The sequence below is a fragment of the Scleropages formosus genome, chromosome 3 (genome assembly GCF_900964775.1).
Source record: "Scleropages formosus chromosome 3, fSclFor1.1, whole genome shotgun sequence".
In the NCBI taxonomy this organism is placed as follows: Eukaryota; Metazoa; Chordata; class Actinopteri; order Osteoglossiformes; family Osteoglossidae; genus Scleropages; species Scleropages formosus.
In genome coordinates, this window is record NC_041808.1 from 28918601 (window position 1) to 28933227 (window position 14627).

The following is a 14627-nucleotide window of genomic DNA, read 5'->3' on the forward strand; positions in this document are numbered from 1 at the left end:
GTTTTGGCAACGCGTGTCTGTTAGCATATATATATAACGGCATGTGAGACAAACACCGGCTCGTGGACGCTAGATGCACTTGAGCGCAGCCGGGTGAAACTCGCTTGTTGCCGGGCGCATCCCAAGAGTACCTACGTTCCTTCAAGGCAATCTCCAGTACAGAAGAAATCAGGAGATTTTCTGTATTTTTTTTTTTACTTTACAGCTGGCAGGAAAAAAGGCATCGATTCATCTGAATTCAACGAGATAACTTCGATTATTTTTTTTCCCTTTTCATGGATGTTTTCCTCGGTTCGTATATTAAAATGAGATCCATGGACATCTTCATTTCCTAAAAACTGCAGCTGCACTTTGATCTAATGAGACTGTAAAGAGGCACTGCGGCTCCGGGACCTCAGGCAAACCGCTGCTGTTAATCTTCTGCATTTGCTTTGTTTCCAGTGTGTTTCAAACGATACTGAAGTATCGCTCTTTTGCGCCCAGAACAGTCCGACTGTGCCTGAAGGTTATATGTTTACTAAAATGGAGCAGCCGTTTTACCATGACGAGTCGTTTATCTCGGCTTACAGCCACTCTGACACTTCCTTGCACGACTTCAAGGTCCATAAGCAGCATATGGGTCTGAATTCGGCCGAACCGTATCGGAACCTCAAGTCCCAGCTGAGAGTCGAGACCGACTTCTACCAGGCGGCCAGTCAAGACGTGGGCTCGCTGAAGCTCGCTTCTCCCGAGCTGGAGCGGCTGATCATCCAGAACAGCAACGGCGTTATTACCACCACGCCCACCCCTGGCCAGTACTTCTACAACCGGGGCATCACGGAGGAGCAGGAGGGCTTCGCGGACGGTTTCGTCAAAGCTCTGGACGAGCTGCACAAGATGAACCACATGCCCCCGCCCAACGTGTCCATTGGAGCCGGCGGCGTGACGACGTGCACGGCCGCGGCCCCCGTCTTCGGCTCCTCCCTGCAGCCCGAGCCGCCGGTTTACACGACGCTCAACGCGTACTCGTCCAGCACTAACCTCACGTCCGCATCCGGCTACCCGACAGCCACCATCAGCTACCTGCCGCCGCAGCAGCAGCAACAGCACCAGCAGCAGCAGCAGCAGCAACCGAGCGCCACGACGCACGCGTCGCACCACTTCCAGCACGCGCTGGCCGGCGCCGGACTGCACGCGCAGCGGCTCGTCGCCCTCAAAGAAGAGCCGCAGACGGTGCCCGACATGCACAACAGCGACAGCTCTCCGCCCCTGTCGCCCATCGACATGGAGGATCAGGAGCGCATCAAGGCGGAGCGCAAGAGGCAGAGGAACCGCCTGGCGGCCACCAAGTGTCGGCGGCGCAAGCTGGAGCGCATCGCGCGCCTCGAGGACAAAGTGAAGGTGCTCAAGTCGGACAATGCGGGTCTTTCGAGCACCGCGTCGGTGCTGCGCGAGCAGGTGGCTCAGCTCAAACAGAAAGTCATGACACACGTGAGCAGCGGCTGTCAGCTCATGTTAACCAGCAAGATGGAGTCCTTTTAAACGGCGGGAACGTGCGAATGAACTTTAAAGTGTAAACACTGGAAGATTGCTTTAAATGTATATTGTTTTGTGTGTGTGTGTGTGTGTGTGTGTGTGTGTGTGTGTGTGTGTGTGTGTGTGTGTGTGTGTGTGTGTGTGTGTGTGTGTGTGTGTGTGTGTGTGTGCGCGCGCGTGTGTGCGCGCGCGCGTTTTTTTTTTTTTTCTTCGTAATATGACTTCGGCAGCGCTGGACTACTGGTTCTGACTATAGAAACTTTTTTATGTTTATAGTTAAACTAGTCGAGACGTGGAGAAACATCTGAGTGACTGAACATTTGTTGTGCTCAATGTATAGAACACGTTTTCCATTTCTCATTACTGTGTTTTGTTTTGGGAATGGGTGTGGGGAAGTAGATTTTAAGTACTCCTGGTGTTTTCCTCCACTCCAGTGCATCATTCCAAAAAAACCCATGTAAATTATGCTGTCAGTGTCAGGTTGATCCCGACAAAATCTTCATGGTGTCAATTGTTTACAGTTTTTGTGTACGTAATATTTAAGTAAAAGCTCCTTTTAAAACGACTGTTTGTGGGTTTTTAAATTTCAGTGACGAGACGTATGAATGGTGGGGATTTAGTCATATACTTCGATGGTAACTTAATTTTGTTTAACGTAAAAGGTCATTAACTCGTACAACAGCTCAAATAATGATTAGCGTAGGTGGAAAGTTGTTACAGACGTGCACCCCCCCCTTATCCATATGTACATTTGTACAGGTAGTTTTTGACGCCTTTAGGTCGGATCCTCGTGAGCGTCGGGGTCTTTTCCTATGACGTATAGGAACATGACCATATATGGTCAATTTTGGTACCGCAGACGTCAGAAGGAGGTTAACTTTCCGGAAACCCCCTCCCAAATTGCCGGTCAACAAGCTGTTGAATGTGTTTTCTTTCATTTCTTGCTAGTAAATAAGCAATACGAAGGCTGGAAACATACTGAAAAGGAATGGGGATTTTCCCAAGTTGTACACAGCTGTTTGTGTGTTCGATTTTCCCCAAAACAACCGAAAAGCAGCTAAGCAGAAAGTTATAAAAACCACAGATGCACCCAATACCCAATGAACTTAAATATTCTTAGAAAATGTAATGTGTTAGATACAAATATTACGCCGCCTGGCATTAAAACACCATTATTATTCACAACGGCTGAAAGAAGATGTATGTACTTGAATGCTAATACTAAGTGAGTGAGCGGTGCCAGTGTTTTTCACACCACATATAACTGTTTTGTTTGTTTGTAAAACAACCATTAGCGGTTTCCTGCCGAACCTGAAACAGGACCCGAGCAGTGCGTAGGTTAATAAATTATGGTACATTTAGAGCAGCTCCGTGCGGTGAACAGGCCGAAGAGGCGGGAGTTCCGGCTCTAACACATCTGTTCCCCACATTGGGACCGTGACACAAATGGCGGCAGAGCAGCCGTTTTAGTTTATGTGTAGCTATAACGAGGGCCTTGGTATTCATCACATACCGGGGAGCACAGAGGAAAGTGACATTCGCCTGAGGAATGCCGGGGGTGTTCGCGGCCGACAGGGCAGGGCAGGGCAGGGCAGGGCAAGAGCGGGGTTCTGGCACGCGCACGCGCGCGCGCGCATCCGCCGGCACGGCAATTCTGGACACACATCCTGGGCCGAGTCACGCTGCAAGAACGCGCATCACTTCGAACTGGACGCCGCAAGAAAGAGCGACCGTCTTCCTCGCGTAAACATAAATCACTCGGTTTATGTTACCTCCAAATTACTCCCTTCCTCTGTAATGTACTGTGCTCTCAGGAATGTTCAAGAAAGATGCGTTCATTGGACTGATTGGGGCCTGTGATGCTGTGCCAGATTAATTCGCTTTGCATATGCATTTTCCTCCTGGAACTGTCTGGAAGCATGTCCAGCCGCTTGCTGCACACATGTAGCCCGCACACATGTAGTCCACACACAGACACATTGTCTGAAATTCCTTGTCCCAAGAAGTGCAATGCAGGGCGTAAGGCTGGAGGGAGAGGGGACACACCCGGGACGGGATGCCACTCCATCACAAGGCACCCCCAGCAGGATTTGAACCCCACACCCACCACAGAGCAGGGCCCAGCCAAACCTGCTGCACCACCACACACCCCCCATGTGTAGTCCAGTCAGGGAGGAAGTGTGTGTCCCTGTGCAGCGGCTCAGGGCCTGACTCTCACCTGTGAGCTGTAGCACTTCTACACGTGGCATGGAAATGAAAGAAGAAACCACTTCAAAAGAGCATCTGAAAAGTGGTTTGTACACGTGTTCTCACTTCTGGTCTGTTTTGGAGAGAAATCAGGAGGAAGGTGTATTTTTTTGTTCCATCGACACTTTTTCTGATATTTTTTCTCTTGCCAGCACTTTTCCGTTTCCTTTTCATCGCACAAACAAATACTCAGTGTTGAAGTCTTTACAAAATATTGAAATGTGATCTTTATTCCAATATACCGTAGCTATTCGGATGTCTCCAGTACAAAAAAGTGTAAACTGATTATCTGGAAAAATTAGTTCAAGTGCTACAATTTACGGCAATGTTTTAAACTGGAGACAAGGGCCGTGGCACATCCCTGTTATTATTCATCTCCAACAATAAAGCCACCACTTCTTTCTTGTCAAATATGCTCTTCAATGTTTCTGTGCCCACTTTAACTGAACACACCCACATGATAGCTGGTCAACATAAAATGTTCCACAAGCTGATGGAACAAATGTAGCACCTCAAAATCCTGACGGAACCTCAGAAAAGTGACATACGCACGCAGTCAGCCCACATGGAAAAGACCATGTGACATTAATGATGACATTTGAACGTGAGGTGTTTGTATTTTCCTTATTCCTCTCCTGCTGGTCCTTGTTTCACCCCCACCCACACCCCCACACACCATCTATAGTCCAGCAAAATGGGTAGCCCACCCACAGTTACATAAAGCAATCATGCTGAAGCCCTTTCACAACATCTTAACCATTGCATAACAACTTCAACAGAGACATCATTTTGTTTTCAAAGAGCAATTTATATTTAATCATTTAGTCGAATCTTTTACCCAAAGGAAGTTCCTGCAATGTTATGTGCAACGTTAAAGCCTACACAGTACAGGAGTGATATGCAGAAAGAAAAGATTACCCTGATTCAAATAATATTATGCAAACTTCTTCTGAACTGCCTACGCATAGATCAATGTCAGGGTGATTCATCTTTTAAAATTGTAAATTAAATAGATAACTGGACAGACTCTAGATTAGATTATTATTTAATAATTGAGTAGTGAAGTCATTAATAGACCCAGAAATAGAAAAAATGCATAAAAAAAAGCTAAAAAATTAGATATCATCAATAGGACTGAGAAAATAATTTAACAATTATGCTAAAAGCAGATTCTTTTGGAGTCACTTTCTACTAATGTATAGAGCATTTTGTATTCCATTTTCGTTAAAAAAATGTACTGCTTACTAAAATATGAAGTAATCACCATATTTAGTATGATATGGCTTCTAACCATAAATGCAAACCAACCTAATTTTGTTAGTCTTGCAATACATTTTCTGACAACCTACAAAACTATAAAATGCATTAATTCAGCATGGTTTTAACTTCATAGTTACAGGTAGTTACCAGATCTTTTAGGATCGACCTTATTACGTAGCCATGGGGCATATCGCCATCTAGTGGCAAGTTTTAGAAACAGCCACAGTTAAGTTTAACTAAGACAATATTCTGTACTGTTATAATAATTCTGTGTGGAACGGATAAACACTGCAATCCTATGTGCAAAGGGTAGTCAACACTAGAAATTCAAACTGTAAACTCAGTCAGCAGAACACACACCCCGAAAAGCAACCTTAGAATTTATTTCTCGTCTCAAAAACCGAAATCATAGTCGCTGTCACTTTCAATGGAATCACACCGTAGGAAAGGTACATCACTCGCTGGTCAGTACAAAAACTAGATATTCACATTTTAAGCAGAGATGAGCATTCTGAGACGGTTAACTTATTTGAGGAACAGGGTTCCTCAAACACCAAGACAATCATTAGCAGTAGTGCTTAAAGAAGTAAACACTCAAAAACTCAGCAGGAAGTGGCTCACAGTTTTTACTGCCAGCATACAAAATAACATTGTAACAGCAAGTGTTAAAGTAGTTTTTCCAGACACAGTGCTCAGGCTCAGAGCTGTGGTTCTTCAGTCCTGTTTGGCAAAGAATTCCTTGCTCTTCTGCACATCAGGAATGATTGTGTCACTCCCTGGCTTCCAGCCTGCAGGACATACTATACAGAGAGAGGAGCCGTTTAGTTATTCACCCTGCAAGACCAGCAGGACCTCAACATGCAGAACAGCACATTCTACAATTTAAATTTCTTCATTCCAGACTACGCAACTGGATTATTTAGTGCTGTGGCAGTAGCTCCCTCAGCAAAACTTGAGATGCTTTAAAAGTTTTTTTTTTTTTTTACAAAAAAAGTTTTGGAGTCTGCTATGTCTGAGAAAGGTTCTCCTGCAGACCCGCGACAAAACAACCCCACTGTTCTGTTTCTGCCCTCTTACCTTCACCAAATTTGTCAGTGTGCTGGAAGGCCTGCACCAATCGCAGCGTCTCATCCACGGAACGCCCAACTGGGAGGTCGTTGATGGTGATCTGCCTCAGTATGCCCTTGTCATCAATTACAAACAGGCCCCTGAACCAAAATAAATAAGGATGCCATGGGGGGAAAAAAAAGCAGGACAGAAGACAGAAAGGTAGAGTGGTGCCAGGAGATGGTAAACATGGAAGTACAAAAAACACAGCAAAAACCTATAGAAGCTCCATTTATTGACAATATCCCAAAATCACAGCACTAGCTTGGGTCTAAATCTCTGTGGTTGCACATACCGGTAGGCAATTCCCTCATCCTCCTTCAGCACCCCATAGTCCTGGCTGATGGACTTGGTCAGGTCAGCGATCAGTGGAATGTTCATGGTGCCCAGACCTCCCTGTTTCCTCTCTGTGTTGATCCTGCCAGAGCATGGTAGCAATGTCAGCATCAGAAAAAGGTAACCACAACATTGCCCTAATACAAAGTGGGCTTTAAGGCAAACATTAGCATGATCAGGTAGTACACCATGTAAACAGTCACTAAAATCTGGAATGGCTTTTTCTTTTAAAGATTAGGAAATTTATACAATAAAGACATGTATCTCAAAATTAAAGGTAAAGATACAATGTTACTAATCAGAAAGTCTTCTTATACTAATTGAACACAGAGGAAAAGCTGTTTTTGGGCCTTATTCTCATATGCTATTTTGTCAATATGATTTATTAATTATGATGCTTATAAAACATCACACCTGGTTATCAATTAGCAGCTGCAGAACTAGACAGCATTCAGATGAATCCCCACATCCCAGAAAAGCTGTGCTCTGCTTGTGCCACCCACAGGGTCAAAAAAAAAAGGAAGAACAAAAAAAAAAAAAAAAACAAATTCCTTCCAGCATTCAGATCCATTTCTCTTCCAGTCTCCTGAGAGCTTTTAGATATTTCACCACTATCTTCATATTTGATACCTGAATGCCACTTATACAGACTGCAACTGTAATAATGTGGACCAACAAAACAGTGGAAAACAGTCTGTTTTGGTATCTGAGATCTGTTTTAATGGGAAGCTTTTTTGTTGAATGCACTTACATTTACTCATTTAACTGATGTGTTCCTCCAAAGCGACTTATACCTTAAGTTACTTTATTACAAGGGGGGTGCGGTGCCGCAGTGGGTTGGACTGGGTCCTGCTCTCCGGTGGGTCTGGGGTTCGAGTCCTGCTTGGGGTGCCTTGTGATGGACCGGCGTTCCGTCCTGGGTGTGTCCCCTCCCCCTCCAGCCTTACGCCCTATGTTGCCAGGTTAGGTTCTGGCTCTCCGCAACCCCAAATGGGACAAGCGGTTCAGAAAACATGTGTGTGTGTACTTCATTACATTATTCACCCATTTATACAGCTAGGCAGTTTTACTGCAGCAATTCAGGGTGACCACCTCGCTCAAGGGTACTACAGCTGGAGGAGGGATTCAAACCTGTGACTTTGGGTCCAAAGCTACTTGTTAACCTTGACTTTTACGTGGTGTTGGAGAAAAGCGCTACCCAGTTCAAACAAGCTTCGAGCGGCATTCGACACAAGACTTCGGGTTCCGTCACTTTTCTCAGAGTCCTGCCTCACCAGGCCAGGTGGCTGAAGTGCGAGTCGGTGGAGGCGGCGAGGACCTCGCAGCCGACGCTGCGGAACTCCTCCGCCCGGTCGCTGAAAGCCACGATCTCGGTGGGGCACACGAAGGTGAAGTCCAGGGGGTAGAAGAACAGCACGACGTACTTCCCTGCGGGGCACAGCGGCGAGGTCAGCGAAAGCCACCGGACCGGAGAAAGAAAGGGGCCCCCTGAAAGCGGACCACGGGGCGGAAGCGGGAAAGGGACGCAACCCGCGCGTTGCTCGGAAGTCGAACGGGAGGACCGAACGCCGCGTCCCCCCAAGCTCACCTTGAGCCGCAGGAGTTCGGAGACCCGACGACCTACCGTGTCCAGGTCACGAGGCCGAGGACACGGCGTGTCACACAGCCTGAGCGAGAGACAGTCACCTCTGTAGTCAGCCAGCTGGAGCTCTCGGAAGCGCCCTTCCACCACGGCCGTGGCCTTGAACTGCGGGGCCGGCTGTCCGATCTTGGCGTTGCCCGCAGACATCCTCCTACTGCTGCTGCAACTAACAACATGATTTCACAAAGAAGCTTTTTTTTTTTTTTTTCCCCCTCCCCTCCTCTCCTCCTTGTTCCATTTATTTTACAGGAGCCAGTCTCCATTTTCAGGGGCTTGGATGACACAGCACAAGTGGGGGAAACACAAAGAGCTCTTTGTTCAGCTTGCAAGCGACACACTAAAAAAAAGCCACAGCTCAAGCGCACTGGGAGATCCTTCAGGGATTTTTTTTTAAGGCACCAGCAGCTGTGCTTTTTAAAAAAAAAAAAAAATTTAGGAATCTGATAATATCATGGAATTCATTGCTTTCGATAAGACCAAACGGAGTACGGATAGCATCATACTGCTAAAGAACCGAGTAATTATCCTTTCTAATGCAACGATCAGGATTAAATAAATGCGACTGCCCCCTGCGCATGAAATTCTGCGTGGCCGCACCTTAGTATAAATTATAAGCGACACAATCCAACGTTACTGGCAAGTTACACAGACATTTTTGTCTGCCGCGTGCAGGTGCGAGCAGCCAGGGAATGGGATGCAGCAGCAGTCTACGTCTTTTTTTTTTTTTTTTTTTTAAAAAAACGACCAATGACGAATCCTGCCAAATAACACCTCATGAAATTTAGACAGAGTATTTTTTTAAATAAAAGAATTTAATAAAAAAAAAAAGGCCACCGAATAAAACTCACTTACAAACTCTCGAAGTCAGGTTGCGGACTTGGACAAACGGTACGCAGCTCCGCCAACACAGAGAACTTCTGCGATTTTCTGCCCGCGCCACGTGATCTCATGCTGTGACCCACAAGATTACCGACTGCAAATCTCGCGAGAATACGCGGCAGACGCTGCCGCGGGTACCGAGACAGGATGGACAGCCGTTGGAAGTGTGGCGGGAATATGAACAAGTATTAGCGATGGCATCATGTGGTTGTTTCTCACAGACCGCTGTTAAAATATTATCATTGTGGTGAGTGTTGCTGTGAAATTAAGAACAAAGTCTTAAAGCTTACTTTAAGTGCACACCTTTAATACCCTTTGCAGAGACTACAACCATCTTTATACAAGGTAATTTTCTGTTTTTATTTCCACCACAGGAAGAAGGAAAAGCCCGTAAAAGAAATGCAGTTTTCAACCGAGCACTTGGGAAAATGCAAGCACTTTGTTATAATAATTTTCTCTTTTTTCATTTGAAAAATGTTTGCCTTTCATCTGTTATATTTCCAGTCTCTTGACCTGTTCAAAGCAAAATGGACAACACTTTATTACTCTACTTATTTGAGCTGTGCCATAGACAGATACACACACACACTCACACACACACATACATTGTCTGATACGGCTTGTCCCAAGCAGGGTTGCGGCAAACCGGAGCCTAACCCGGCAACACGGGGCGCAAGGCTGGAGGGGGAGGGGACGCACCCAGGACCGGACGCCAGTCCATCACAAGGCACCCCAAGCGGGACTCGAACCCCAGACCCACCAGAGAGCAGGCGCAGGCCAAGCCCGCTGCACCACCACACCCCCCCCACCGTAGACAGACACCTAGGTATTTATTTTAATTACTGTATGTCCGACTAATTTTCAAACACTAATAAGTGTTCAGTACTCTGAGAGCATCCATATGAAATGGATATGAAAAGGAGTTGTTTAGAGAAGAGAGACTCTTTTCACAGTGTCACACAATACGGGACAAAGGACACCTGGTGTCTTAGAACCCGCTGCCGCTGCCGTCAGTGCCATCCGCACAGGCTGCGGGTTGTGTGTCCATGGCCATGTTGTCCGGGGCCATGCGGTTGTGTGCTACCAGCAGAGCTGCTTCGATTTGCCTTTGTGCATCATGTGGGTCTCGGTACTGTGGTAAGCCTGCCTTGGTGGTGTCCAGCTCCAGGTCCTGCTCCTGGGCCTGGTGGGCTGCCACCACCTCCCTGTCAGAAGGGCTTAAGGTCAGGCAGCCACAGGTTCGCCCCTTCCACTGGTCACCCTCCTCATCCACCATAGTCACAAAGTGATCTCCCCACAGGCTTTCACAGAGATCCCTCTCGTGCTGGTACATCTAGTGGAACAGAGGGGGACATAACATTTTTATCACCAATGAACCATGGTAATGTTAATGAAGCACGTTAAGCATTTCAATCCCAAATTTAACAAGGAGCCTTAGCACCTTACACAAGCATTTGTACATTTATACAGCAGAGCCATGTATTACATGCACTCACCCTCTGGTTGTCTCACACACACACACACACACACACACACACACACACAGGAACTCAAAGAAAATCCGTACAAACACAGAGAGAGCATGCAAACTCCATAAAGACTGAGCCAGATTCAAACCCATTTCCAATCACACAGCCAAGGAACTACCACTACCCACTTTATATAGTATACACACATTTTCAGAACCGCTTGTCCCATACGGGGCCACGGGGAACCGGAGCCCACCCGGTAACACAGGGCGTAAGGCCGGAGGGGGAGGGGACACACCCAGGACGGGACGCCAGTCCGTCGGAAGGTACCCCAAGCGGGACTCGAACCCCAGACCCACCGGACAGCAGGACCGTGGTCCAACCCACTGCGCCACCGCACCCCCTTTATATAGTATAATGTCCCTTAAATAGTATAGTTACTGTGTTTGTTACAAGAATTCGTAAGTATATTACTGCTTTTCTGTTACAGTGAATGCACAGCATCCTACTGAGAACAACATGAGCAGGTCGACAGTGAGTGTGAAAGATTTGAGCTGATAGAAGGTGGGGAGGTGGGTTGTGCTCAGCAAGGATGTTGGGGTGGAGAGAGATGTGGGGGGGGGGGGGGACTATGTGTGAGCATTGTTTTTCTTCCCAAAGTCATGTTGTTTATATTTGATGTCAAACAGGCTGAGCCTGAGGCGCGGTGAGGAAATGTCACTTTGATTATGAGCCAACTTGTTTGGAAAGGCATGAGGTCATCAGGTCAGGCTCTGCACAATGCAGACACATGTCATTCAGCACTTTGTGTTCTATTAATGGGAAGCAATTTTTCAAAATTCATAGTTTTGAATTGAATGTCATCCCATTTTGAACTGAATGTCATCATCAGTGACACAACATATTTTTTCTACACTTGTCCACAACTGTATGTAAAATCTGTGTTCTGCAGAGCTTCATTCTGACCTTTATAATTATTTCTTTTTGCGTCAATATCTTGTTGATTTACTCAATCCTCATTCAGCAGATTATTTAGTTGCTTACATGACCATCAGTACAAGACACCGAGTGTGCAGTGAAATTGTGAGTAACAGTAACACTGCATTGTTACAGTGATACAGTTCAAACATGTTTACCCATCATTTGCGAAAATGAATTGACCCTGCAGTTGGAACATTATATTTGGTAATCAAGTCACATACAGGCTTCTGTCACACCTACACACTCACACACACACACACCAAATGTACGCCTGATACACTGATGCAAGCTGACAGGTGCTGTGTGTGCCCTGTCTAGGCAGGCGGGTGAGTTATGGGCAGACAAGACCAGCTGAGCACTGTTCCCTGGGCCACTCTGCAGGCATTCAGCCCCTTTTATAAACATGGCATGGTGCCCTCTCGCCACATCAGCCAGATTCTTAAAGCCTCATTATCTCCAGCCTGTAACCACCTCATCTTGTATTTTGTTCCCATTCCATTTAACCAGTTACATATCGTCAGATTTTTTTTAAGCCAAGCAAGAAGATACCTTGCTACTGCAAGCACAGATAAACTAAATGTAATATAGTTGTCCCCTTTATTACTAATTCATTTAGCTGATACTTTTCTCCAGAATAATTTACAATTACTTACTCATATGTAAGTAGGTAACTTTTACTGGAGTAAGTACCTTGTTCAAGGGGACTGCAGTAGGAGGCAGAATTAAAACTTGCATTCTTTTCATGCATTTGGAGCGGTTCTAACCACTACACCACCTGCTGGCCCTTTAAGAAAATCTATACTACTACATCTTTCTTTACCTTTAGGTAAATGGCCTTTAACAAAAGCCAACAATTTTATTGTATGAAACAAGTGGCAAGTGTTTCCTGTGTTTCATTTCTATTTTTTTTAGCTTTTGTTGCTCTGATTCTTGACAGCATTCACTGTTTCCAATGCTTCATGTGCTATTTTGTAAAGTCCTGATGTTACCTGTCGGTATGGCACACAGTTCCCTGTACAGTTTCTCCCCTTCCAGTCAATCATCCAGTTGCGTGCACATGTCAGGTCTGTTTTGCAAGCCTCATACCTGGAGACAGAATGTGTGCTATTGTACCATCCCATTTTGAATTGAATGTCATCATCAGTGACACAACATATTTTTTCCACACTTGTCAGCAACTGTATGTAAAATCTAAGCATTCTGGTGACCTCACCATTCCCTGCAGAAGCTGTGGCACAGAGGCACAGCCTGGGCAGTGGTCGAATGCCGTGGGGATGTCCAGTGCACCGCGTCCGGGGAGCAACGCTGGAAGCAGGCCACGCGCTTTAGGAAGCCCTCACACCTGATTGGGGGGAGCAGGGAGAGATGGAGCCTGGTGAGCTGTTACAACCTGAATCGCGTGATCTTCACAGGGACATTTGTAACACAAGGCATAACATAGAGATAGTGTAGTGATGTACAATGAAAGAAGCACAGCTGGAAAAGAACAGCTGGAAGAGTTTAACTGTAGCATAAGAGGGGCAAATTAAGTAAAAAATTAGAGAGTATAGTATTTAAGTACAAGGACATGTTTCAAGGTAAAATGTCCAGCAACAAAAACCTGTAAAACTTTAAATGCTTTGAATAAAACTGGAGCTAATCAACAAAATATTAACAATGACAGATTCTGCCACTTGGACATTTTCCATCCACACACATCGCTTTTCCAGTTTACCACTTTTCTCTGCTATTTAGTACTAGAACTCAAAATGTACTCATTGTTTCAGTCATTTTCACAACATTGTGTATGTTGGTATATGTCAACAGAGGTTCAGTCAAACTCACGGGGGACTGAGAGCTCCGCATCTGTCCCAAAATCCACTCTCCACACCAGGGACAGAGGGTGCTACCAAATCCTGGAGATCATCAACAGTGCAGCAGGCATCTCGTGAGCAAAGTCAGGGGTGATTAAGTTTACAGGGAGAAAAGAAAAAAGGTAGCAGTGGAAAAACACAAGTTGATTTTTGTGAGTTCACAGTCCTTTCAGGAATATTTCACAAAGTCAGACAAGGAACCTGTATCACCAGCCAAGTATATATGTAGAAATATACAGCAAGGTTTGAACTTTATCTTGAGCTTTCATCAGTTTTGAAGCGGTTCAGTAAACAGTACCTTGGTATTAATAGTCAGGGTATATACAGTATATGTGAGCGTCCAGGAAGCAGGAGGTACTCTTACTGTCAGCATACAGTCTGCACTCGGTCAGTTGGGGCTCCGGACTGGGCGTGGCCTTATGCTTTCCGTCGCGTGGACACGCCCCCCTCTGACCCCACGCGCAGCCAATTATCAGCGCCGAGAAATATGCAAATATCAGGGGCGATGGCTTGTAGGTGGCGGGCATGTCGGCTTCAGCACCTTGGAGAGCGGGCGGCTCCGACGGCAAATCCTCCACAGCGCAGCATGCGAATACAGTGCGAAAACAGAGCGGTAGAAAGCAGAGCTGAACACACCCACAGCCAACAGTGGAGGCGAACAGCGGAACCTGCAGAATAAATGATCAGAGGTCGGAGAAGCTGACAGAATTGTCTGTTTTGCTGAGTAACCCTTTTGCTCACCTCAATGTTGTGTTTCCAGCCCCACTGGAGTCGCGACTACGCAGCAGTTCGGCCTTTTTTTTTCTCTGATGCGTTATGACCTGTTACTATTGTAACAACCCGCGTTGCCGAGGAGTGTCATGTTCCATCCGGGACACATGTTTATTATGAAAAGTTGGGAATTGTGGGGAAAATCCTGGTAACCTTCCTACATTTTTTAAAATAATAATAAAAAAGAATTTGTAGGAGGTCACCAGGATTTATCTGTCCTGAGTTTTATGCACCTACTCGAGCGATGAACATCGGTGCTTCAGGTGGAAAGTAACAAACTAGGTTTACTGAATCACACGTCTGCAGCTATTTCTCTTTCTCCTAATGTCATGCACAAATTGTATTTTGCTGAGATGTACGTCGCTTTGGAGAAAAGCATCTGCTAAATTAATAAATGTGAAATTATTGTTCAACGGCTGTGGGGACTGACAGGGATTATAAGGGGTGGGTGCCTGTTGTGAGAGCCAGGAAAGCCTGACTCGAGATGCAGGTGCTTGAGGAAAAGGGCTCCTCGAACCGAGAGCGTTATTTCCATGATACTCGCCGACAGATCTCGCTGAGTGCCGC

At 45.9% G+C, this 14627-nt stretch overlaps 3 protein-coding genes across 4 annotated transcripts; 1 reads left to right on the top strand and 2 right to left on the bottom strand.

The window, feature by feature from the left end:
* The first annotated feature begins 69 nt into the window (after positions 1-69).
* LOC108925998 (transcription factor jun-B-like) lies at positions 70-1617 on the top strand. The gene has a single exon (XM_029250443.1). It carries the CDS (start codon positions 511-513, stop codon positions 1519-1521), a length of 1011 nt encoding a protein of 336 aa, XP_029106276.1. The 5' UTR covers positions 70-510; the 3' UTR covers positions 1522-1617.
* Positions 1618-5634: 4017 nt separating this feature from the next.
* Positions 5635-9053, bottom strand: LOC108925961 (peroxiredoxin-like). Of its 2 annotated transcripts, none has more exons than XM_018738352.2 (6): positions 8960-9053; positions 8152-8273; positions 7740-7893; positions 6425-6547; positions 6100-6230; positions 5635-5822 (listed from the first exon to the last, which is right to left on the bottom strand). In XM_018738352.2, the coding sequence occupies exons 2-6, from the start codon at positions 8252-8254 to the stop codon at positions 5737-5739; spliced, it is 597 nt and encodes a 198-aa protein (XP_018593868.1). In that variant the 5' UTR covers positions 8255-8273; positions 8960-9053; the 3' UTR covers positions 5635-5736. The 2 variants fall into 2 exon arrangements, with proteins under 2 accessions (XP_018593868.1, XP_029106527.1); XM_029250694.1 differs by having other exon boundaries at positions 8956-9048.
* A 921-nt stretch (positions 9054-9974) lies between these two features.
* LOC108925997 (riboflavin-binding protein-like) lies at positions 9975-13816 on the bottom strand. The gene is made up of 5 exons (XM_018738405.2): positions 13654-13816; positions 13261-13360; positions 12650-12778; positions 12426-12522; positions 9975-10319 (listed from the first exon to the last, which is right to left on the bottom strand). Exons 1-5 carry the CDS (start codon positions 13814-13816, stop codon positions 9975-9977), a joined length of 834 nt encoding a protein of 277 aa, XP_018593921.2.
* Between the last annotated feature and the right edge of the window lie 811 nt (positions 13817-14627).